The sequence below is a fragment of the Parus major genome, chromosome 2, assembly GCF_001522545.3.
Source record: "Parus major isolate Abel chromosome 2, Parus_major1.1, whole genome shotgun sequence".
NCBI classification, from domain to species: domain Eukaryota; kingdom Metazoa; phylum Chordata; class Aves; order Passeriformes; family Paridae; genus Parus; species Parus major.
Genome location: NC_031769.1, coordinates 3,696,650 through 3,721,949, shown reverse-complemented (window position 1 = coordinate 3,721,949; position 25,300 = coordinate 3,696,650). Strand labels below are relative to the sequence as shown.

At 42.5% G+C, this 25,300-nt stretch overlaps 1 protein-coding gene across 4 annotated transcripts in view; it reads right to left on the bottom strand.

Moving 5' to 3' along the window:
* The window catches only part of CRHR2 (corticotropin releasing hormone receptor 2), a 135,942-nt gene that overhangs the window by 21,438 nt on the left and 89,204 nt on the right, over positions 1-25,300 (bottom strand). For all 4 annotated transcript variants that reach the window (XM_015619948.3, XM_015619950.1, XM_015619949.3 and 1 more), the window contains 4 exons: positions 19,137-19,254; positions 16,691-16,844; positions 13,951-14,011; positions 9,907-9,979 (listed from right to left, as the gene is read on the bottom strand). In XM_015619948.3, the coding sequence (XP_015475434.1) occupies positions 9,907-9,979; positions 13,951-14,011; positions 16,691-16,844; positions 19,137-19,254 (406 nt within the window). The remainder of the gene's footprint in view (positions 1-9,906; positions 9,980-13,950; positions 14,012-16,690; positions 16,845-19,136; positions 19,255-25,300) is intronic.

Genomic DNA, 25,300 nt, shown 5'->3' with positions numbered 1-25,300 from the left:
AGTGCAGCCTGTGTGTTTGTTCTATTCAGAATTGTTTTTGTCATATTAAGAGCTTGAAGTCGACTTGTTCATGCTTTATTTATCAGAGACAAAACCAGCTCTGTATCTTGGTTTGAGCTGAATCTTAAACTCCCCACACTGGTGACTGCACTGCTCTTCAGTAACACAAAGAGAAATGTTCAGGCAGTCTCTGCTCAGAGGGAGGTGAATGGAGTGGCCATCACCCACAGAAAGAAAACTTTCCCCTTGGAAATTCTGCTGCTAAATCTTGAGGTTCTCTATCAGCTCAGGGCCATGTTTGGGTTATTTCTACCGAGGATGCAAAAGAGGCACCAATCCAAAATGTGCCAGTTTTGCAATTGCAATGAGAAGTGCCAGACTGAATTATAGACACTTAGGTAAGAGCTAATTCCAAATATCAGTCAGACTCATTACATGGCATTATCATAATGAACTGGGCTGAAGAAGGCATTTCAAGTTTCATGAGTCCTTCCTCAATGTGACAGCATCCTGCCATCTGAACTGGAAATTCAAATTGCCACAGCCTGCATCAGAAAATTAGGGATTCTGGCCTTTTCTGAAATTCAGTTGCATAGTCGTGATTCATCAGTCCAGAAGAATTGCTAGCTGAAAATTCTGGGAGTTATTTAGTCAGAAACACTCTCATTCTATAAAAGCCAGTTTTTAATTCTCCCAGTTCAGCTGCCCAAGCCCAGAGCACAGGAGCACCTGAGGAACCCCTGCATCCCCAAAGTCTGAGAGTGGCAGTGGCACCTGTGGCACAAATGCCACATGTAACGCCAGGTGAGAAACCTCAGCTCTCTGCAGGAGCACCAGGAAGGCAGATTCATCAGTGCTGACTTTTAACAAACTGCCCAGGTGTCTGAGAAAAGCCTGCCAGGACATCATTTCTAATTACATTTTCTAGGAGAAGGTAACAGCAGCATTGGCCACTCAAACTGAATCCTCCTCCTGAGTAATCTCAGTCTGAACTGCAGAGTGAATTTCACTCTGCTTCTTCCATTATTCTTGTAGTGTTCTTTTACCAGTTCTGGTAACCAGAGAATCAGAGAATCAGTTCTGCAAACCACAAAATTGTGTTGTTTTTTCTTTAAAAGGCTGGTGAATGGGATAGGTGGAAGGAGAGTATCTGGAGCTGGAGGGAAGGTACTGGAAAAATGGGACTCATGTATATGCCCAAGAGGTGATGGCTTGTATGCAGAGGACCAAGTCAGGAGAATCCTCTGGCCTTTTCAGTGCATAAGAGGAGGTTAGAAAAATAATTCACAGCTCCTTCTGGCTTTAGAATCTCCTTTAGAATGTGTGAAGCTCCTTCAATGCTTGGTTTTCCACTTTCCCATCAGTTTCTGTGCCCAGTTGTTGCTGCAGCAGGACAGGACATGAGTGCAGCCCTGTTCCACACACAGCTCCTGCTGCTGGCTTCATCCCAGTTTCTCCAGGAAAAGGAATAACTGATTCTCCCCCATTCTAGATTTAGCACCTAAGAGAGAAAAGCCAAGTGACTTGGCCTTGGCTGTGAATCAATTCCATCCCAGAGTGAGGATAAGAAGAGCAAGAGCATAAGGAACTGAGTTGGGTTGGCATAATTTCTTGTTAGATTAAGCAGTTGGTTATCCCAAGATCTATTTATATTCACTGGAAAGAAATGGAAACTTTTCAACAGCAGTTCATCTGACATATTTTAAGTGAGTGTTTCTGGACTAATAGGGCTTGGACTTGAACCAGCTGTCCACACAAACCTTCCACCTGATCTTCAGGTTGCCCAGGATATCCCATGTGAGCTTCAATGAAGTGAATGGGGCTGTGTCAACCCCTGGTTCTGTGACATTACAGTCTGTGGAAGCTTAAAAATGTTTTGAGGCACCAACATTTTGTCTCTATTAAGGTTTCTCTGAGAGATCTTTAAGGTTTGGGTTAGGGTCACCCCTACAATGCGAGCAAAAAAATCCAAGGGAGAAGATGAAAGCAGGAAAATGTGAAAAATACTTATTTTTGGTTTTGCCTTCTAGAAACACATTTCAGTATATTCAATTTCAATGATTTCTTTAAAAAAAGAACAACAAATTTCAGAAGAAGACACTTGGCTCAGTAGGGCCTTTTAGCAGCACTCAGAGGGGTCTGATCAAGTTTCAGTGCATAATGAGATGGGGTTTTAATTGTCTGTCTGTCCTTGCTGGGCCTGAGAGCACAGCTCTGGGGATGATGGGGGAGTTTGCTCAGAGAGAGGACAGTCTGGGAATCAAGCAGGGGACAGGCTGCTGCACACAGCCTGCAGGAGCTGAAGGCTTGGAGATGAAAATGGAGCTGTTTTCTCATCTGGAGAGAAACCAGGCAGTTCTAGTGGCTACCAGCCTGAGCCTGATTTACAGGTAGAGAAGAAGCCTCTGGTGTTTGTTCCTCAGAGAGATCACAGTGTTTCAGAGGAAGAAGGTTCTCACTCCACTGCAAAGTGAGTTTTCCTAGAAAAGAGCCTAAGTGCTGTATTGGCCAAAGTACACAATTATTTGTCAAGGACTTTTTTGTTATTATGGGAGCTCTGTGCCAACAGATTAATTCCTCTGAGCTGGGCAGCTCTAACAAAACCCACACATCAGTTCCATAAATGGAGACTCAGGAAAGGTAATTTAAGAGAGGTAATGATAAAAGGCAGTGCATCCTTTTTATTTCTCTTTAGGCTCATTTTCTGTTTTCATTCATTTCTTTTTATCCATGTTTTCTGCTTCCTAATGGAAAACATAACTAAGGATTTTTACCTTGACATTTACTGGTAGATGAAATGAATCCAAAGGCAAAGTCTTGAAGATATAATAAAGTGGCTTATTTCTTCTTCTCCTTTATTTATGCCCTGCTAAGAATATCACTATTGCTGGAATAAGACCCCCTCCAACTACAGATGGGAAAGAAAAAGTTTTGATTTCTTGACAGAAGTTCAGTCTTTCCATTTCTAAATTGGGATGAAAATTCAGACCCCCAAAATGGAGTTACAAGCCAGTGATCCAGAAAGTATTTGAGCCATCTGTTTTGGCACTGTTCTATTATAACCTGAACACAGGAGCCCAGAAAATCTTCTAAACTAAAAGAAACTTCTCAGTAAATGATTTTGGTGGTAAAAGTTTTCTGTCATAAAAACCAAACTCTGCTTGGGAGGAAATTTATCTCCCTTATCAAGATGAAATAGCCAAAGTGCACAAAAGAGGCAATGCTGGCTCTGAGGGCTTCTTTGCAGTTTTCCCCAAGCCCAGGAGTTTTAAAGGGAGGTCATTAAGCTCTGCTCTTTCTTTTGAGAATTTAATGGACAACTGGCTTTTATTTTGCTCATTTTCTGCTGGGCTTTGTATGTCATGCTTCACAGAAAGCTTGTGCTCCTGTGCTTCCTAGAATGTTTGTTCCTCCTCACTCCCAGGAACTGTAAAAATTATTCCATTTAGACTTTATATTTTTATGCAGTGCTGTAAAATCACCTCAGGGTTAAGGAACTCAAATTGGGATCAGAGCAGTCCTTTGAGTGGCAGCTCTGGATGCTGCCACCCTGACCTCAGATGAGCACTCTGCCAGTTCATTAATGCTTTAATTGTTCTACCATGTTGGCCTGACCTGATCCTCAGACAGGGCTTTTGATCACAAAAGTTTCCTTTTCAAAGGTCACAGGCACCACAATGAGTCCTTTGGGCAAAGGGCTGGAAAACACTTTTATGTACAATCAGGAATAACTAGACATGATTATGAACATTTCACAAACAGAAGTAGAAATTTCAGAACATTTGTAGAGTGTGTGTGGTATTGGACACCTTGCTGGGCACTTATTGACCCCACAACTACAAAATATAAACAGCAGAAAGTCAGTAATAGCAGTGGTAGCAAAATTGGAGATAAATTCTGGATGGACTGTACTCAAACCAGCACATTATCTCTGTGCCCCGTGCAGACAGCACAACCTGCATGCAAAACAGCAGAAATTACGATCAAAGCCTTGCAAGAAGAACTTGGGGATGTCAACAGGTCATGAACTGCAAACCTGCAGCACTGGAGGAACTGCTCATCTTTAGAGAAAAGAAGTTTTAAAAAATCAATAGGAAAACTAATTTGATCAGTGTTGGAGAAGAAGCATAAGCCATTCAGAGAGGAAGGAGAAGGGGAAATTAAAAAAAAATCAATAATAATATCTCAGTTTCTGAACAGAACAATGCAGAAGTGAAAACAGAAGTGTGAAGAGAGTCAGTAGAAACTAAGAAAATATTCAGACAAGCAAGTGCATCAGCAAGGAGGATGCTTGCACAGGACTGGGGAATGCTTTTCAGCAAAAAAACCCCATAAATGAAATGCACACAGCTACATACACAGGTGAGACATTTCTATACATAAAATAGTGAGTGAGAAAACTCTGATTTCTTTAGAAGATCAGAGGAACTTCAGCAATGTGGACTGTGGTGTTTGAAATGGAACATGGCAGATCAAAAGAAGTGAAGACAGTTACAGGACAAGGGGGAAGGGCTTCAAATTGAAATAGAGTTGGTTTAGATTGGATATAAGGAGGAAATTCTTCCCTGTGAGGGTGGGCAGGCCCTGGCACAGGGTGCCCAGAGGAGCTGTGGCTGCCCCTGGATCTCTGGAAGTGTCCAAGGCCAGGTTGGACCAGGCTTGGAACACCCTGGGATAGTGGAAACACAACTCTCACTTATGAAAACTTTGTTTTTGTCAATTTTTTTTCCTGTCACAGCCTTCCAGAACATCAGCCAATGGTTGCTACATTGAGATACTGGTGTTTCCCATAACCTGAAGCTGGTCTGGACAAATTCTTAGTAAAGAAGAGAAACGAGGTGTGAAGGGAAGAATGACGTGGTTTGTGAAGTTCTCTGAAAGAGTCAATATGAGGACAAGGGAGATCCAGTGGACAATCTTCTGAAAGAAGTTCAAACTCCAAACTCCAAAGGTTCCCATAGAAGTTTGGCTGTTGCAGGTTTGAAGGGGAGATCACCATGGATAAGAACACAAGGGAAAAAGGGCAGGAATACATACATATGTGTATAAACACATATATACACACATATATTATTCTGATTTTTCAATGGAAAGATCTGTGCTGTTTCACACAAATCTCAGTGATCTGTAAAAGGGATTGAAGAACAGGCTGACAGATTTTTAGTGGCAGTAAAGTGCTTACAACAGCAAAAATCAAGACTGATTGCAAAGAGCTGTGCAGGGACTGAGTGATCAGGCAATAATCTGGCACAGAAAATCACCTGATGTGAAGGTAACACCACAGGGGAGACAAACAATCTCAGCTTTACATGGAGAGTTATGAGCTTTGGGAGTTTTCATTCACAGTAGAAATGCTGGAATTACACTCTCTGGCTCCCTGAAACCTCATCTCAGTTCCCAGCAGGAGAAAGGAAACAAAAAAAGAAATGCTTGGAATTACTGATGAAGAAAATAAACCAGGCAAGAGGATGCAGATGTAAAAATTCATTTGTGTGGTCACACCTTGATTACTGGGGCCAGCTTTGATCTTGTCACCACAAAAATGCTGCATCTTTAATGAGCAGCACATCATGAAAACCTTTGGCTATCTGTGCTTTTCTCTCCTGAGCAGAGTTCCACACTGAAACAAGGACCCTTAACTCCTCTACTTGTCATCCAGGAATCTCAAAGCAAGGGAGGACAATTTTTAAATAGATAATTCTAAAACAGATAATCATTAAAGTGGCTTTGTAGCTGGGGAAGTTGAGCTCTGAGCAGCAATCTCACTTATTGAAAATTAAATAAATGATGAAGGCAGAGGCAGAAGTGAAATCCAGGTCTTCCCCCACCTCATACACCCACTCACTCCAGCAGCTAATTGGTTGTACTGAATTCTTTTCAACCAGACACCAAAAATCCCAGAGGTTGCAAAACTGTTCGGTTCTTGAGCACAAGAGGAAAAAAAAAAAAAAAAATCTATTAAAGCAGAGTGAAAGGGAAAAAAAATTTTTTTTTGGGAAAAAAAATTGATCTGCCTGTTTGAAAAATTACAGATTTATACAGTCTTAGCTCAGAGAAATATTGCAGAGGGGTTCATAGCTGGGGTGAATTCACAGCAGAAGTTATTGAGGAAAAAGCAGCTCAGGGAACTGCCCCTGGTGCCTCTTCTCTGAGGTTTTTCCTCTGCTGTGTTTTCGTGGTTCAGCAGTTCTTTGGCAGTTTTTCATTTAAACTTGCAAGAAATGTGTTTTCCTTAACAAAATCAGGAAGAAATTCCCTGGCATTTTTTTCCTAACCCCTTCTTTAGCTTCAGAGAGGGATGTGTGATTAAAACTCAGTAATGTGACTCTGAGAAAACAGATCAGAACTGAAAAACCCCAATGTGATCATTTAAAGAGAAAATACCTTATAGAGTGTGTTTTTCTAGTGCTATCAGAAATTGAATTTCAGAGCATCCAATGTGCTCAGTTATTAGTTCTCTTGTGGGATATGTGAAAATCAAAATCCATTCAGGAATGAAACAAACAAAAAAAAGATGATTACCTAAATTTTCTCCCTCAGATGTTTTGCCAGTAAAGATACAGGTTTCTTGCTCAATATACAGAATCAGCACTTAAAAGTTTCCTTTTCTTCTGAAATTGTGTCTGAAATACTTTCCCTGTTTTCAGCCCAAGTCAACCTCTAAGCTCCTTCTACAGACAAGTAGAAAATCAATCAATCAATCAATCAATCAATCAATCAAGCAACTCTACTGCCTCATTCAAAGATTTTGTACCCTAGATACAACACAGTAATGTGATCCAGAGGTGGACTTGAGGGCTGCTGCCATGATCAAAGGCCTTTTTTAGGCTAATCCTTATTTCCCAGTGAGGCTTAGAGCTCCTGCATGACCTGTTCCTTGTCTCACACCATCCTGAGGTAAGAAAATGAGAAATCAAAATCTGTGGAAAGTAATTTTTGACACACAAAAAAAAAATCCTTAAAAATGTTATTTAAACAGAATTGCATCTTTAGAAGGAAGTTTTATCCCTCTAAGAATATTCAGCTCTCTAATCATATTGTCACTGGTTGGTGGAATGATGCTTCTGGAACTCACAAAGATGTGTCCAAGAGGAAACCAAAGCTCACCCTGAGTTGGACACTGAGCTCTTGGCTCTTCACTCAGGTGGGTGAAGCCAATTCTAACTGGTGGAGTGTTCCCAGGAGCACAGGAACTGTAATTTCATGGAGTATTTAGAATTTCAGCTTTCAGTGTTACACTCATTTCCTCTTCTAATATTCACGTGTCTTTATTTTTCCAGCAGAGGCCTGGGATAGTTGTCTCACAGAATTGTCATAGAAGGGTTTGGGTTGGAAGGGACCTTAAAGCCCATCCAGTTTCACCCCTGCCATGGTCAGGGACATCTTCCACCATCCCAGGTTGCTCCAAGCCCCGTCCAGCCTGGCCTTGGACACTTCCAGGGATCCAGGGGCAGCCACAGCTCCTCTGGGCACCCTGTTCCAGGGCCTCACCACCCTCACAGGGAAGAATTTCTTCCCAATATTCCATCTTAATCTACTCTCCATCATCTTCAAGCCATTCCCCTTTGCTCCATGAGGACTGTGTCCTGTCCTGTACGTTCTTTCACAAAACACAATTTGCAGCTCCATTTCAATTCCTCATTAGTTCAAATCCAACTCATGAGCGGTGACTGAAAGTGGTCCCAGAGTTGTCCTATTTTTGAAATCCCTGTGTTTTCCACTTGAGGTGATCACTGTTCACTGGAGGGAAGAGGAAGGCAGAGCTTTGTCCCTGTCTGAGCTAAGGCAGAGACAGAATCACATCTGAGGGCGGTGACGCCTGGCTGTGCTGCCCTGAGTGTGTGGCAGATGTCAGATTTCAGTGCTCTTAATCCAGCACTTTTCACAGCACCCTTGAAAGGGTCAGTGACTCCAATAACAGCAAGTGATGCTTCAGTCATTATCTGCAGTTTGAATTTATTCACATAAGGATCAAAAAATGAGCATGTCAAGAGGCTTTAAGACACCGCGGGGTTGTGGGTTTTAATTAGAAACACTCCAAAATGAACTGACAGTTCAAATTAAAAAAAAAACAAAAAACAAAACAAAAGCAGGGGGGCAGATTTTAGGAATTAGGAGTTATTCCAACAGGAGCTTTCAGATTTGCCATTTAGATTTTGTGTGCAGAGGGTTGCTTTCCACCCCCAGTGGTGCTTTCTGGGGGGAATAACCCTAAAGCCAGGGGAGGAAGGGCTCACCCTTACATTGCTTCTGTCACTTCTCTCAGCTCCTTTCCACTCCACAGTGCAATTACTGCTGTTATCTCATTAGTGTTTTAATTAGGGCTCAAGTGCAGGCAGGCCAAGGTAGGAAGGTTCAATTCACAGCACCAGGTCTGGGCTCTTCAGTCACTGGCTCAGTTTAGAGGGGTCTCAAGGCTGTTCCAAATTAGAGACAGATATTATGACCTGTATAGAAAGTGGCAGCCCCCAACTATACCTCCAGAGAGACCCCTGCGTCTCTCTGGGGTCTTTAAATATTTACAGTGCTGTTCTGGGGAGAGAAAAAAACATTTTCATGACTCTGTGGTATCTGTCAGAGATGCTACCCAAGGATACCCAGATCCTGTGGACTAAAAGGGTTATGGAAAATTCAGAGTCACAGATTTCCAGGCAATGATGTGAAACCCAAGTGCTCCAAATGTCATAAATCTCCCACCTTGTGTTGTCTAAATAGGATTTACTTGTGAGGGAATCTCTGTATCAGTGAGGTCAATTCACTGAAAGGCTTTCTGCTTTTGGGATGGTGATGCCTTAAGTTAAGCTCCCTCAGCAGCACAAATTATATTTTTGTATATCACACCCATTGCTATTTCTCTCCTTAGAACATAAATAAAAGAATTTTTACAGAAAAACATACTCCTATTATGTTGGGGTTTTTTCTCTTCTCAGGTGATCTTTTTGCTGTATCTTAACAATTAACACAGAAGTGAACTCTCCTGCTCTCAGGACACACACTCAGATCAGCTGCTGGGCAACACAGAAACCTTTTTCACACTGACTCCCTTGAACAGGGCACAGACAAGGTGAGAACATGAGGATTCTCAGCCTTGAGAAATCTGCCAGTGGGGCCTGTTCAGGAGCATTTGCACCTTCCCATGGGGGCTGGAGTGACATAAGAGGCAGCTACAGCAAACCTCGGTTCCCTAAGAGAGGGGAACCCACTGAGCCTGGAAGAGCAGAAGAATTTTTTTCAGCTTACTAATAGCTAATTAATGCTTTGCATCCACACTCAGTTTTGGGTTTTTTTATGTTTTTTTTTTCTGGGAAAGCACCACCGTGCTTCAGCTGAAGGCTCAAAGTGGGTTATGAATGAGCTTCCTTCTCCCTCTGCCTACTCTTGGTTGGCACAGGAGACAGAGTGTTGGGTAAACAGATAAACAGCCTGTAAGCGTGGGCAGCACTGGGAAGGGAACTTCATAACAGGAAATCTAGAAACAAACACACAGCAGTGATGGTGATGGAGAAAATGGAGATGTGAAAGATGCAATTCCTGACCGTGATTATTACATTTTTCTAAATAATGTGTGTGACAGAATTGCTGTAGTTGTCATCCAAGTGGATGAGCAGATATTGTAATGCACCCCCTGGCTTTGAATATTTCTCCTTCCCACCTCTCAAAACCTTGTACAAATGCAAACAGCACTGCAGAGGGAGGAGGAAAGAATGGCCCAAACCCCAAGAAACAGCCAAAACCAAATCACTTCAATTCTTGCAGTGTTATACACTGTGGCCACTTCAGAGAACACCTGAAGATGTTTGGCCTTGTTTGTGTCTTATTTCCCATAAAAGCAGATGTGGAACATGACAGATGAAATTTCCTCTCAGTGGGAGAGGGCAGTGTCCTCCCACCCACGTAAACACTTACCAGGAGAACAAGAATCACTGGCCCTTGGTAGATGTAGTCAATGTATTTCCCTGGCTCTTTTCCAAACCAGCACCTGTAAAAAACAAAACAAATAAGAAATAAATTTGCAAAGGTAAATTCACTTTTAGACTGTAACATGAAGGACACTGTAGAGAGGTTCCTTTACTCACTGCATTGTTTAATCACATATAAATAATCAGCAAATAACTGAATTTTCTGCTGCACATCACCTGTTGTTGGACACAGATCTGAGCCCCACTTTCCCCTGCCATTAGAACATTCATGTTCCCTCTATGGTTTTGGCTATTGTCTATGTAAATATTTACAAGAAATATGAGAACCTGCTGTAAGAAGGATACAGGAGATGTCTGAGAAACAGATTAAAGAAATATTCTGTGTAAGAGAAGAAAAACCCTGTTATCCATTGCAGTGCCCAGAGACACAAAGTAAGTGCTGCTAATTAAAGCAAATGTCTCAAGTTGCATGGAAATGCTGTCTAAATAAAACACTGAATGGATAAGGAGTCATCCCATTGGCTTTGGATGAATATGGGGACTACTGGGGACTCTGGAAGTGCTCAAAAACCATGTAGATGTGGCACTTGGGGACATGGGTTAGCGAAAGACCTGGCAGTGCTGGGTGAGTGGCTGAGCTCCACGATCCAAGACTCAATGATTCCATGGCCACCAAAGCCAGCAGACAGAACAGAGCCACCATCTGAAACCACCAAACTCCTGCTCCAACATCCCCTTCCAAACTGTCTGGGACAACCCAAACCAGGCTGGGAAATGGGCTCAGGTGAAGTCACAGGTGAAGTGAGTGGCCTCAGAGCAGAGGAGAGCCTGGATGTGTCACACATGACTGAGCACCGGCTTGACTTCCACTAATTCCAAGTGTTTTTCTCCCTGCTGTGTTACACAAGAGCCCTGTGATTTCACAGCAACCCACACTGACACTCACTTCATCCTCTTCACTGAGAACAATAAATCTGCTCTGTTTATGCTGGTAAATGAATGAGAGACTGGGCTCAGGTCTGAACTCACACCATTCCATTTTCCTTGGGGTAGGTTTGGTCCAGGCTGAAAACTAACCAAGTCCAAAACTATTCCTGGGGAACAAATCTGGAGCTAGAAGGAGCCAGAGGACATTCCCAATAGTCCACAAACTGCAGCTCCACTGATTTTGGAGGCCAAGATATTTGGAAGGTATTTGGAAGTTGAGCTCTAGGAATTAATCCAGGCCTAGCTAATTTAGTATTACAGCTACAGCCATGGGGTCTGGATCCAGGATTCCACCAAGAAAAGACAACTCTGCATTCATAATTCCTTCAGGCTTAGATCATTGGAGCTCCAGATCCCTTAGGAAGTAGATTTTGGAGTTCAAGGGTCTGAGAGTTTCCTTCCCTGTCATGGATACCCCAAACAAGTCCCTACAGCAAAAGTTATGCCTTCCCCATGTTTGCTTTGTGAAACAGATAATTTAGAGACTGGATAACTGGAGACATGGAAACAAAGGTAATTCCTGGGCCAGGGAGACCATGGAGCCACATTTGCTTTTTTACAAGCAGCAAGATGTAATAGATTGCCTCAAAGAGGTTGGAGTCTGTAAAACACGACCTCACGAGTCCAGGGGAAATGAACTGGGATTAGGAAAGCTCTGGTTCTGATGGGATCCTTGTGGATCACACCTCACCCTTGAAACCTCTCTCCAAAATGTGTTGTTTGCTATAACAGGAGGGGATGCTTGCCCACTGCAAGATGCTCTGAGTGGACAGGAGTGTTGAGGTACACAGCTGGAATCAGGAACACAGTTCAGGACCTCACAATTATTGGCCTTTTCTTGGCTCAATTCCTAAATCCTTTAAGTTCCAAATCAATGAGAGAGCTTTGGATGTTTTAGAAATGTGAAAGATGTCTGCTATTCCCTGCTGCACTGGCTGAAAATGAGTGTGAATTGATAATTCTGCAACTCATCTTCCAAAATTTGGGCATGAGAGCAAGACTTGGAATAAGGTACTTCCTCCAGCCAAGTTATCATCCAAGAAGAATCCCCAGGGCAGCCTTAAATGAATGAAACTGTGTTTCTGAATTCTATTTTTTTTGTGTAGCTGGAAAGACATGAAAAAAAAATAATTACAAGATAGGCCAGGGCAGGAAACAAATTTCTCCAGAACTTGCAAGATCTACATTTGAGAGAAGATTTTGAAGGGTATTTTGGGAGAACTATTTTTTATTGCCTGAAACTCAGAGAACTAAGAGAAGCAAAGAGTTCCTGGGAAGCTGGCTGCTCTAGCAGAGGGACTAATATGAAGCAGACTGAGGCATGTGGTGGAACTTAGTGGGCTAGAAAAGTCAGCAAAGAATTTGGAACTAAACTGGTAGAGCACAAATGAGGCTCCAGGGCAAAGGCTGCTTGTTGCTCTTTGGAATTGAAATGTTGCTTAGCTGGATGACCAAAATGCTGAAATTTGTTATCTGAAGTCTAAGGTTGTGCTGAGTGAAGAGTTAATGTGGATTAATTTCCACACTGAGGAAAGAAAGCTGTGGCCAAAGACAGACTCTGCAACACAGGATTCTCCAGGGGAGTTGGTGCTCCAAGGTTCCTTTTGTAGGTAGTGGAGAAAAAAAACTCAACAGCTTTTTTCTGGTCTGTGTTCATCTCATTAGGTTGTAAACCAGATCTGAGAGGAGACAGCTATTTGCCAGAAACATTATAAATGTCTGCAATTGATTAGCAATACTTCATATTTAGAGTCTTAACTGTTCCAACTAGGACTTCTAGCTAAGGTATTGCAAAACTGTTCTGCCAATCATCTGAACTCTTACTTTAAATCCAACACAAGCCATTGTTCCTGGAATAAAACAATTTCTTTAAAACCACAAAGAGAAACATAAATCACTGACAATTGTTTGCTGCATCTCTGGTAATTATTTGGTGCATGTGTGAAATAAAAGCCGTTTAACCACTTTTTATTCTTTTTTTACCTCTGGAAGGATAAATAAACACCCCCTGAATATTGAAGAGGACAATTTAGGAAGACAGTTGTGATAAGACTCAGATATGTGAAACACATTTCTGTTGAATAGCACTACTTAATATTCTTCTGGGCACTCTGATAGTTCTTTATATAACCAAACCCAACACTGGTTTTATCACTATTGTTAATTAGATCTCACTAATGTTCTTCCCCTTAGTAAATGCCCATCAATGAAATTACTGCAATAACACTTAATAATTTGTGTGTGTTTCTTTTAAATTGAGGTTTAACAGTACTTTTTATTTTTATTTTTTTTTCAGAGTTGCTATATTTTGCTAAAGAACTGATAAACCCCAGACAGGATATTTGCCACAGCACCAATTAAAATTGCCTCACTGTGCAGAAAATGACCTCTATTAAATACAAAGATTAAAAAGTTAGGAAGCTGGTTGAAGCATTTCCTTAACATTCTGTCTATTTTGAGCTTTTAAACTCCAATAAGCTACACAACCTGAACCCCAGCTGAACCTCCACCCAACTTAAATGGATCCTCAGATGGAGAAAGAGGAACTTCCCATTTTTCCTGAATTTTGGGCAGTCTCAAACAGTCTTGGAAGCTGCAGACAAATCCATATTTGCTGCCTGTGTCCAGCTGTCTGGGTCTGACCTCCTGGGAGCAGCACATGATTTCCCCTGTGCTCAGGACAAATGGACAAAAGCTCTGGCAAGGAGCAAAGTCAGGACCCTGGATTTTAGAAAAGGAAATTCCAGCTGTTTGAAGAATCAGGGGATCAGATCCCCCTGGGGACCCATCCTTAGGGACAGAGGAACTGACCAGACCTGCAGCTCTTTAAGGATGTTTATCAAGAAGGAGAGCTCTCCAATCCCATGTGTAAGAAATCAGGCAGGGACTGGGCATGAGCAAGGAGCAGCTCCTCAAACCGAGGAAGAAGGAAAGGCACAGCCAGTGGAAGCAGGAATATGTGACCTGGGATATGGTTCAGATGTGTATTAATTTCCTAATTTGTTTAGAGAGCCACACAAACACAAATATTAACATCACTTACTGTTCATTTTCATAATACAGCTTGCCAATGGCCCAGGCAATGATGATTGGACAGGGAATACCTGCAGAAGCAAAAACAAGTTAGGAGTTAATCATGGCTGGATTGATGTGTCCATGGTACCAAAGTAAATTCAGATTTGTGTGAGGAGAGTCTGAGTTAATGAATGGGAGACTCTAAACAATTGTGGTCCTATCTTAGTCTGCTTGAGACATCACAACTGCTAAGATCGTTTAATTTAAAAATGAAAAAAGATCATCTCAACAAAACTTTAGTACCAGCAGGGAAAGTTAATAAAAATGCTAACAAACACAAAAATACCTATATTTTCATGAAAGTGACCAGAAGAATTTTGGCTGAGTTAAAGGCAGTTTTGGTTCCTTTTTATTTTCCTGCAGCTGATACAGCAGAATCTTAAAATACAATATTTAGAAGTGGGTGTTTAGGTTTTTATCTCCCAGGGTCCAAGAAGTTTGTAAACACACTGTGATCTCCAGATGAAGCATGCTTTCAAAACTTGCAACAATTTGAGATGAGTGTTCCTTATGAAACAGGATTGTGAAAAAGAACAGCTTGAGATCTTGCAGTATCACAGTTCTTGGGGTTTTTTTCTCTTTCTGAAGGATCCAGCTACTTTTAACCTTACAGACATCCCTGCACTCCCTAACAAGTGTTTGTGTTGGCCTCCCAAACCAGCTGGTTTGAAGGGGATTTGCTGGAGGAGGGACCTGGAAGGGAGGAAGAGTAAATGGAAGTGGCTTCTTGACTCACACTCAGGCAAGGACTAGACAGAAGTCAAAATTAAAAGGGGAGATTTTTCCCTCTCCATTCTCCCTTTAACTTCTCACCTCAGGAAAACCCAGACAAGTCCAGCCTCACCAGCTCCATCCCCCATTCCAGACTGCAGGTTGATGTCTCTGAAACCACTGAAATCCCTGGGGTGAGTGCAAGGACAGAGCCCCAGTGACTCTCACGAGTATCTGCTTCTACCCCAGTGAGGGTAACGTGTGTCAAACCCTCATGGAGCAGCAGAGGTGGATTTGTCCCTAACACAAATTTGTCCCTTTTAACCTGATCCTTCTGTGTGAAATGGAGGCTTTAAAGAGATGGAAAGGGAACCACAACACAGAGGGGATGGGGCTGAGTTGCTGAAGTACAGCAGCTCTGATCTCCTGCCCCATCGCCCTGGTGGCTCCTGTGTCCTTCAAACGATTGTGTTTTATTCCATCCTGCTCACCAGGGACTCAAAGGGTCTGGTGCTCTCATCTCCCCATGTTCTTGGGAGGAATGGACACACAAAATGGAGCCATGTTCTCTCTCAAGAAGGAAAACATTTTACTTTTCCTTGTTAAGTAAAGAATAGGGATTTGAGAATGTGACTGGTAAAAAAATGTGTATGAGGAGGCAGAGCAGAGCCAGAATGCACCCAAAAGGTGGCAGGAAAGGTTCATTCAGCCAACAGCACTCCAAAATTAGTAATGAGAGACCCAGAGGATTCTGACTGAGGTAGGGAGTGAAAACATTGGGATCAAACCAGTCTGTGAGTGTGTGAGAGCTGTGTAAGCAGCTGATTTTGCAGTTTGCTGAGAGAATTGAAAACTATTGGGAAAAAAATGGAATCAACTCCCCAAATAAACATTTTCTTTCTACTGCAACTCCTCTCTTGCCATTTGATTTTGGATTGAATGACATTTGTTTCAAAGGCTGTTTCTGCCTTCAGAACTGTGATTCAATTACTTCTGCAGAGAGGAAGAGGCACTTCTGAACAAAATGTCATTTTGCTTTCACAAAAGAAAATATTGGTGACTTTTTTAAACCTTTCTTCCCTCAACAGAAAAGAACTGCTAGATTCACTAGCTCTGTTTGATCTCAGATTTTCAACCAAGTGAACAAACTGCCTGCACGGGGTTTGTCCTGCCAAACACCTCCTGGCCAAATTCAAACCATGAGATGTTGGTTGGGAAGGACCTCTGATGGTGTTTGCTCCAATTCCCTGCTCTGAGCAGAACTTTCAATACTCACCCACCTCAGCCAGGGCTTAGCCTGGCTGAATTTTTAATAACTCCAAGGTCAGAGGTTTCACAGCTTTTAAGTCACATGTTTCAGTGTTCCACCATCTCCTGGTACATTTTCTGTTTCCTTAACATCCACCTGGAACTTCCCAGTCTGTGGTTTATGGATATTGTCTCTTTTTATAACATCTGCTATTACCAAGAAGAATTTGGCTCCATCATCTTTGTAATTATCTTTCAAATCACTCCTGGTACCAAACAAATCTTATCTTCCCCTTATCTTTAATTTTCCAGATAAATGAAGCTCAGCTCCTTCAGCCTCACATCACAGCTCATGTCCTTTAGATCCCTGCTCACATTTTCAGCTGGAGAATCTCCAGGTTTTCCACATGCCTTTCTGACCTCACAAACCATAGCTGACCACAGCATCCCACAGGCAGCTTGGCCACAGCTGAGTCTTTGAGTAGCCCCAAGGACAGCACAAAGATGATGTGTGACTCTTTGCTAAAGGCTGTTTTCTAGGAACAAACCCCTCAGAAGCCCTAGAGTTGGCCTGGCAGATAGTGAGGCTCTTTTTCAAGTCAGCTCCTCACTTAGAAGTGTCTGTTCAGACTGAGTGGCCCAGATTTCACCCCAGGGGGATTTATAATATTTATTATTGCCTCTCTTTGTCTTTAACACTTCAATTCCAGGTACCACAGAACACCATTTTAACCACAAAGGTCACTTACACCATCCTATGAAGAGAAAGACCCATTTCCTCAGCTTATCTGTGGAGTAGGTCATCACTATAGCAGTGTGTAAGTAGCAGCCTTCCACAAACATCCAGAAGAAGTTGGTCACCACAAAATAATTGTAGACAGTGGTAATACATCGACACCAGGGCTGGAAAGGGAACAGAAGAGAATATTTTAAAATCACCATGAGAACATTTAAAAGTTTTCTGTATGTTGTTTTTCCCTTAAAAAATCCAATGGTAGAATTCATTTGTGGGATGCAGATTAATCCTGTGGCCTGGAATCACAATATTTAGGTGCTGACAGGAACTCACAGATCCACCTGTGACCTTCTGCTGTGGCTGTCTTTGACCATAACTTGCAGGATCCGCTGCATCTAAATCTGTCTGGAAAATTCAGGTTCCAGAAAAAGCCTCCAAGAGGCTTTTCTCCATTTGTCACAGGTGAGCTGTGTCAATGTCACGGTCTTGCTTCGTATCCACTGAGGGGAAGAAGCACAACTGACATTTAAAGGAAAAAAATATTTGAAAGGCATGTTTTTATCAGCCAGTTTATCTCCTCTGCTCCTGTCACTGGTGTTTCATTCTCTAAGTCACACCATGTCACCTCTGAGTTTTGCCACAGCCTCAACAGGAATTTTTTGTGTATCAGTAAAGGCATGTCCCCAGAATGGCACAATGACCTCCAGGTGGGAACATCCCAGCAATAAATCACAAGGAACTGAGGGCAATTTCCATACTGCTGCCCACCTAAGTCTGGGAAAACTTCCAGACATGGAGTGCATTCCCTGAAGCACAGCTCTAATTACCTGGGTTCTCTGCTATCACTGATTTTGGTCATTTTGGTCTCACCATTCTCCAGCCTTTTAATTAACTCTAGTGAAGTATTTGCAACTTTTACCTTCAGTTAATTTTATTTTAGCCTCCATAGGCAGGAGATATTGATGTTCTACAGGTGGCCAACAGAGCAACAGAACAACAGCACCAAGCCCAGTTTGGTGCAGCACCAAGCCCAGGAAAATTCTGAGGTTTAACAATTTACTGGGCAAGAAGCACAGTTACAAAAATAGCAGCCCATCCACAAGCTGTGATCATTTCTGTTTATTGAATGGAAATAAAAAGAACTCTTTGGATGTGTTAACACTTTCATTTCTGTATTATTTCATTAATATTTGAAATTTAGTTTGGCTTCACCCTTAAATAGGATTAAAGCCCAAAACAACCCAGAAGAAGCTGAAGAATTTTGTTTTCAAAAGTTTCTTTAAACCAAATTGCCTTGCCTTGATTTTCCTGTAAAAATAGAATTATATCCAAGTCAATTTTTCCTGTGTGAGAACTAAGAGGATCTGGCTGGTGGATTGGGAAGATTCTGGGACAGATAAATAATGATGGTGAGATCTCCCCTTTAATGACTTCCATAGGAGACCAGGATAAAATAAATTTTGAGCAAGTCCTTTGTGAATTTATTAATATTGAATAGTAAACCAAAATTGCAGAGCTGTCATTAGTTCACACATTTCTGTTTATTTGACTGAGGGTTCTTGATCTCCACATTAACCCACCATTAGACTCCTGATAACTTCACCAATTCCTTCTTGAATTTTTGGTAAGCATTATAAACTTAATGCAAAATATTTCCACATTGATGCTTCTGTATCTGTTATTTAATCTCCACTGATCAGCACAGAAGAGATCACATCAATAGCTACAATAAATGATGTTCCCATTCATTTTGGTACTGTTATTTTGACTGGCTTATCCCACAATCACATAACAAAGTTATCACCAGGTTTGTATAAAGCACCTTTCCCAAAAAGGCTGCAGAGAAAAAGATGAGTTAATGAAAACTGGGGCATGTGATGATCTTGTCCTTTTATTTGCAGGTTATATTTTCATTGGCACATTGTGCTCACATTTTGAGAGGTATTTGAGTCCTGTCTCCAGCAGATTTTTCCTAAATAACTTCAAAAATCTCAATAAAGATTTGCAGCATTATCATGAGAGCAAGTCACAGAGCATGAAACTGTTGAACATAAATCTCATAAACTCCATCTTTTCGAGTGTGAGACTGTCAGAAACACAGACAGAGCAAACACCAAATGAACAGAATTTACATTTTCTCAAAGGAGCGTCTGGATGAATAATAACAGAGATTTATGCACGGACATCTTCTTTATGTGGGCACTAATCATTTCTCTGTTTGTTTTCCCAAAGCATGGGACTGAAGTTCAGATGTCAAATCTTACATTTGGAGAGCTAATCAAGTTTGATGAGTGCCCAGCTGACACTGAAATGAAGGGAACTATCAAAGTCTCTCTGAGCACGTGGATAAGCGTCCTCTGCAATATTTATACCAAGAAACTTATTTATAATTTATACCAATTTATACCAATTTATATCAATGCCCTGAACTCCAGGCCCTGCCACCTCCCAGCACTCACCTCATTGCTCTCGTGGATGTTGTGATCTATCATTTGAAGCAGAAACCACATCACATTCCTCAGGATGAATGTGGTGATCAGGTTCCAGTGGATAATATTCCTCAGGCATCTGATACTCCTGAACAGGAAAACACATTTAAGTGAACATATATAGTGAGTATATATACACACACACATCAATAACTATATAAAACAAATGAGCAAATTCTGTTTATTGCACACTTTATCCCCCTGCAATCCCTCTGTTACTCTATGAAACAGGAGGTTTGTGTTTTTGCAAAGCCATGTACAAGAATTTGTCTTGACAACACAACTGAATCAATTCAAGCAAGTGAAACAGGATCTACTGGGGAAAAAAAATCAAACATTCAAACTGTCATGTCATCAGTTATTAGTTTTGCTCCCCTTCCCTCCATCTCTAGAACCACTGGAACTGATAGAAAAGCCTCTGAACAACCAGACTGCCCTAGAGGCTGCTGAGCTGCTCACAGAAGGAGATTTAATGACAAATATTTGTGCTGGAGTGGCAAAGCTGGAACAGTTTACATTTGGTTAATTCCTGAACAGGCACACCTGGGTGAGTTTGAATTAATGCAATGGAGAGCATGAACTGCCTGGTTTTCAATCCTGGCTTAGCTGGCTGTACCTTAAACAAGGCAGAGCTGCACAACCTCCTTCTTCAGGAAATATTTGTGTCTGTTTTCAGCCCCTCCCCAGCCCCCATTCAGGTGCAATGTAAATTATGGGCACAATGTAAAATATAAGCAGCAGTGAGCTGGGACACAGAGCCATAAAACAAAAGAGGGCACTTCTGAAATACACTTGCTGCTGGAAATGGCTCCAGGAGGCAGGCAGGGCATGAGGCTGTTGACAGAAAACAAAGCATCACTGAAGCAAGACAGAGTTACTCGTGACAGCTTCAGTCATTTAAGACCAGAGCATTTCTCTTCTGATTCTTTGTGAATTGGTAAAGGATGGCAAGTGCCAAGTTACAGCATTGCAGTTGCAGAATCTTCAATTAAATGATCTTTTCTCAGCTAAAAGCAAAGCACTCCATTTATGAAAATCACTTCCAGAGGGGCTCAAACAGGCAGAGCAGTTCCTGGGATTTGGCAGTGGCCAGATCAGGCTCCCTGCTTGCCAGGGAAGCTGCCAGATAATGTGGGACAAACACAGAAAGTGGCTGAAAGCTGCTCAGCTGGAACTGACTGATCTCACCCCATGGACAGCAAAGGAGAGTCTCAATCCAGTAACCAACTTTTTGTTGCCTCAGGTCTTTTGCACAGCAAACAAACCACTCTTCTTAGCAACAAACACTATTTTCCTGTCATAAAACACTCACTGGATTTTTCCTAGGACTAAATTAGTCAGTCTTAGGGCCAGAAGCAATTCTGTTATGGCCTTCAGCCTCATAAATCTTTCAGATTTCAAGCAATTGAGCAAAAAAACAAACAGAAGACCTCCCACATATGAAATCCTTACAGAGAGGATTTCATATACTCAGAGGTATAACCCTGCTAAGCCAATGTTAAAATGGCCTCTTGAGTTTAACAACTCAGGCTGCCAGAATGAAATTGGTATTTGGTTTGAGAGCCTCAGTGACTCATGATGAGTTAATTTGGAGAACAAATTTCCAGCTGCTCAGACCCTTTCTCTTTTATTTAAGCTACAAACTCCGAAAGGCTGCTCTTGGACATATCAGGCACCTCTCACTTTGAGAATTTCACTTCTAACAAAGGGCTGAGGTGCAGGGTTTGGCTTTCAAAGAAATGAGGCAACCAAGCTGCCCATGCTGAGCCCCAGGAAACCACCTGGCTCTGAAACATCCTGCTCAGGGCTGTCCTCCATGGATCATCCTGCACATCAATGTCCTGCAGCTGCTCTTCACCTAAAAGTTTTATTCACTCCCTCCAGGTCAAGGATTAACAAATGAAAGAATGAGTTTGAAACATTACTTCTAGGGAGAGAAGGAGGCAGGGAACTAAAACTAAGGAAATTCAGGTCAAACTTTGAGTTATTGAGATGGAATTAATTGCTTTTGAGAGCTCTAACAACAAAACAGATCCAGCACACTTGTCACCTGAATGTATTTCTTGGCAAACATAAGATAAAGTAGTGGGTGGAAAAAAAATTCCTTGCTGCAGGCATTCATTTAGATATAGATATATTTAGATATTTTTTAGTTTAATCATCCCATATGCTGGAACATCACTAAATCTGGTCAGGGGCAATCTTATTGCCACAAGATTTACAAGAGGACATTGGACTGGACACACAGGAAAACAGGATCAAATAATGAATTGTAGATTTTTGGTTCATAAGCAAGAGATTTTCCCCCAGGAAGATCCCAGTCATCAAATGTACATTGTTTTCTTTGTCTTAAGACAAATTTAGTGGACTTGATGATCTCAAAGGTCTTTTCCAATCTTAACAATTCTATGGTTCTATGTTTTTATTTAGTACCTACATGATCTTCACCCTCCTTACTGCTTCTTGCCCATCACTCTGCATCCTTCAGACTTTTAGTGATGTCTGTGCAGGACCCAGAGCAAGAGGGTCTGGTCTGTGCTAGAAACCTCCAATCTTAACAGATATTTATCAAAACACTCCTTGTTTTTAAAAAACCCTCTTTGCTGAGGGAAAATGTGTTCCTGGTATAAAATTAAGTAAAGTGTAAATGTGGCCAGCAGCTGGAATTGACCAAACTGAAGCCTGAAGTTCTGGCTTTGGCCATGAAACAGGGACAGTTGGCTCTCCTGTCCCACTGCCTTTAGCAAAAGCCATATTTTGGGTATGAGTAACCTCACACCACTGCCTCATTCCCTTTTGCAGAGTTCCCTGCTAAATTCCCTCCTAAAATGCTTCCTGTCTTTGGGGCCAACAGAGCCATGAAAGATAATCTGAGAGATATCTGAAAGTGTCACAGACTTTCTTAAATAACTCAGGCAGTGATGTGACCCCAGGCACAGAATGGTTTTAACCCTCTCCCTTTCTTTTTGCTTTTCCTTTTCATTTTCTTTTAATAAGAGTCCCAGCTGGACACTGAAAGTTTGTTATTGTTCATGATGAGCCCAGAGCCCATGGTTCTGTCTCCTAACTACCACCAGCACAGAAATCACAGTGGCAGTAATGCAATTCACAGCCAAGGGCAGGGGAGGCTTGAGAAATAACTGTGTCAGGGGAGGGAGAATCTGCAGGATAATAAAGCATGTGGAGGCTGCAGGGCACAGCAGTGCAGGGCTGCAGTCGATGAACAGGGGAACAATCTCTTGGCAGCCACCTGAAAAAGCTGCTCTCATTTTCAGGCACTGCTGGTGGGTGGAATTATTGTAATTTAGTAGGTGTAAAGCATCTGGAGGGGTACTGAGGAAAGGAGGGTACTCATTCCAGGCTTTATTCATGTGAGACTGCTCTGCTGGGCTCAGGAGCTCACCCTGTGCACAGAACTTATCTCTGCAGCAGGCTGGAGTCCGAGGTGGACACTGAATGAAGGACATTTCCCAAACTGGCCAACAAAAGTGCTGAACAACAGGAGACCTGCAGCACAGCTAATGTTTGCTGAAAGGACAAAGCCGGCCCTGTCATACTCATTCATCTCAAAGCCTGAGGAAAAAAACCAGAATACTCATTGGAGTCATTTATCCTCCACAGGTCTTTTCCTGGCTCTTTGCAGATAGAAGGTAGCTTAAATTTATGAGCCTTAATTTAAATGTAAATACTCCTGTTATTCATGAAAATGACCCATCCCGTTATGAAAACTTAAACACCCATATCAGTCTCCTATGACAATGATCCCCACAGTTCATTCATCCCTGATTAATTATTGCCTTTGCTCTGTGGAGTGGAAAAGTAACCAAGCCTGTGCTCCATGAGCAGCAATAACTGCCCTCACAGGCAGCACAGAGAAAGAAATTCCTATCATGCTGCAACTGGCAGGAGGGGGAATTTAAAACACATTAAGCTGTGTCACAAGTTGGTGAACTGAGCTTTTTCTGGAGGCACAGGCCTTGGTATGGATGAATTCCCTCAAAATCCAGAAGCTAGGAAATTTGGGGTTGTTCTTACTGCAGGAGGGGGAATGTCACAGTCTGGGGTGGTGGCAGTGACAACATGAGGAGAATGAGAGCACAGAGAGCAGAGAGCTGCCTCTCAGGAGGGAAAGAGTCACAAGGGAGAGGGGAGAAATGGGAGCTGAGGGGACTGGGTGCTGAACTGCTGCTTCAGACATAATTACAGCACTGCTGGAAAGAATTGTGACTTACAGAGCCATTCAGAGTTCCCCAGCCCAAAGGATCCAATGACAGAAGGTTTCCTATTCATCTTCATGTCAGGTAACATCACTTAGGCCATTTCCACTTGCTTTACAAGCCTTGATGTGTGCTGAATGGTGCAAGAACAGCAGCACAAATCATCACCCCAGAGATCCTGCAGGCTGGCACATCACAAGACACCAAGGACTGAGGCTATGGGCTTCCACTGAGGAGGAATTAACTATTGCTTTCCTACTCTAAACCTTTTCAGACAAAAATCACTGGTCAAAGCTTGGGCTGGACTCTTCTGCTAGCTCTTCCTTGGTGCATGGGGCTGAGGATGGACAGAATAAAGAGAGAAGTTGCAGCAATTCACTCACCACAGACTTAAAGATTGAGGTCAGAACACAGAGACAGAAGAACTTTCATGTTCACTTAGACCAATGTGCCATTTAGGCTGGGACTCAGTCCCTGTGGGGATCAGTAAAGATTAATTTGGGAAAGAGCATTTGAAACAGGGAGAAAACATTTGAACTGCAAGTTGTTCCTTGCTCTTACCTCCTTGCTCCTGGCAATCTGAAGATGTTCCTGATTCAGAGACTATTTAAATGCATTAAATGACCTCACTGGTGGCCCCAATTCCTCCCAGGAGTCACTGGACTCCTTTTGTGGTTTATATTCACTGGGGTCAGACCATGGATTACACCACCAACACGATGGACTGAAGAGCTCATAACCTGTTATTCACAGTAGAACACCTTTCTCTGTCTGGTTTCCTCTTCTCTACTTCTCTGCCCATTCCCAAGGGCTGGGTGAGGAGGCATTTCCTCACAAATTTCACCCCCTCCTGTCCTTGGAAGCTGCAAGGTGAAGGAACAGAAAATGCCTGGACCTGGACAGCAAGAAACTGCTCATCCATGGGCTGTGGAACAGGCTGGGAGGAGTGCTTGGTGCTGCATCCTGCACTCACACGGTTCATGCATCAATTTCACTTCTGCTTGTGCCTGGCAGTAGATTTTGGGCAGGAAATTTCCCTCTGGAATACAGCAAGGTCAGACAGGCACAAGCAGGGGGTGTGTGTCAGTGAAGGAACACACAGAAGGAAAAGGATTTCCTTGAGAAAAGGACGGACAATTTCTGACATGGAGAGAAAAGATACAGCCACTGGAGGCATCTCAGCTTTGCAAACAAAAGGGTTGATCAGTTCCTCATGATTTCTTAAGAACCAGTGCTTTCCCTGCTGAATGTATCCAGACACCTCCTCCTGAAAGGGCAGGAGTTGCTGCCTGATGCACAGGAGTCCTGCTGTGGCTTTCAGCAGAGGTATCTTCATGTTTTCATGTCTTCATATCCTCATATTTTCCTGTCTTCATGACCCAGACAATTGCTTAAGGGATAAGAAGCACAAATACCATTCTCCTCTATCCTTCCAGTTGGAGGGAATGATGAAGGAAGGAAGAGGAAGAGCCAGCAGATCATCAATACCTGGCTCTGAGCATGGTGTCACCAGGAGAATTTAGTGTTTTTTCATCAAGGGTTGGTCTGCCTGACACCAAACCTGTTTCAAAGGCTGATGATGTGAGGCTTTGGGTAGAGGAGTGTAGCAAGTGACAGCACACTCATGGGAGACTGAGTTGTGAAGTGTCTTGTTTTTTATTTGCAGGAATTTGGGGACAACAATAGCAGAGCTTGTGAAGAGAAGGGAAACAAAGCTGGGAAGAATCTGGAGCACAAGTTTGATGAGGAGCAGCTGGGGGTGTTTAGTCTGCAGAAAAGGAGGCTCAGGAGGGATCTTCAAACTCTCTAGAACTCCCTGACCAGGAGGGTGGAAGTGGGGGTCAGGCTCTGCTCCCAGGGAGCAGGGACAGGAGCAGAGGAAATGGCCTCAAGTTGCACCTGGGAAGGTTTAGATTG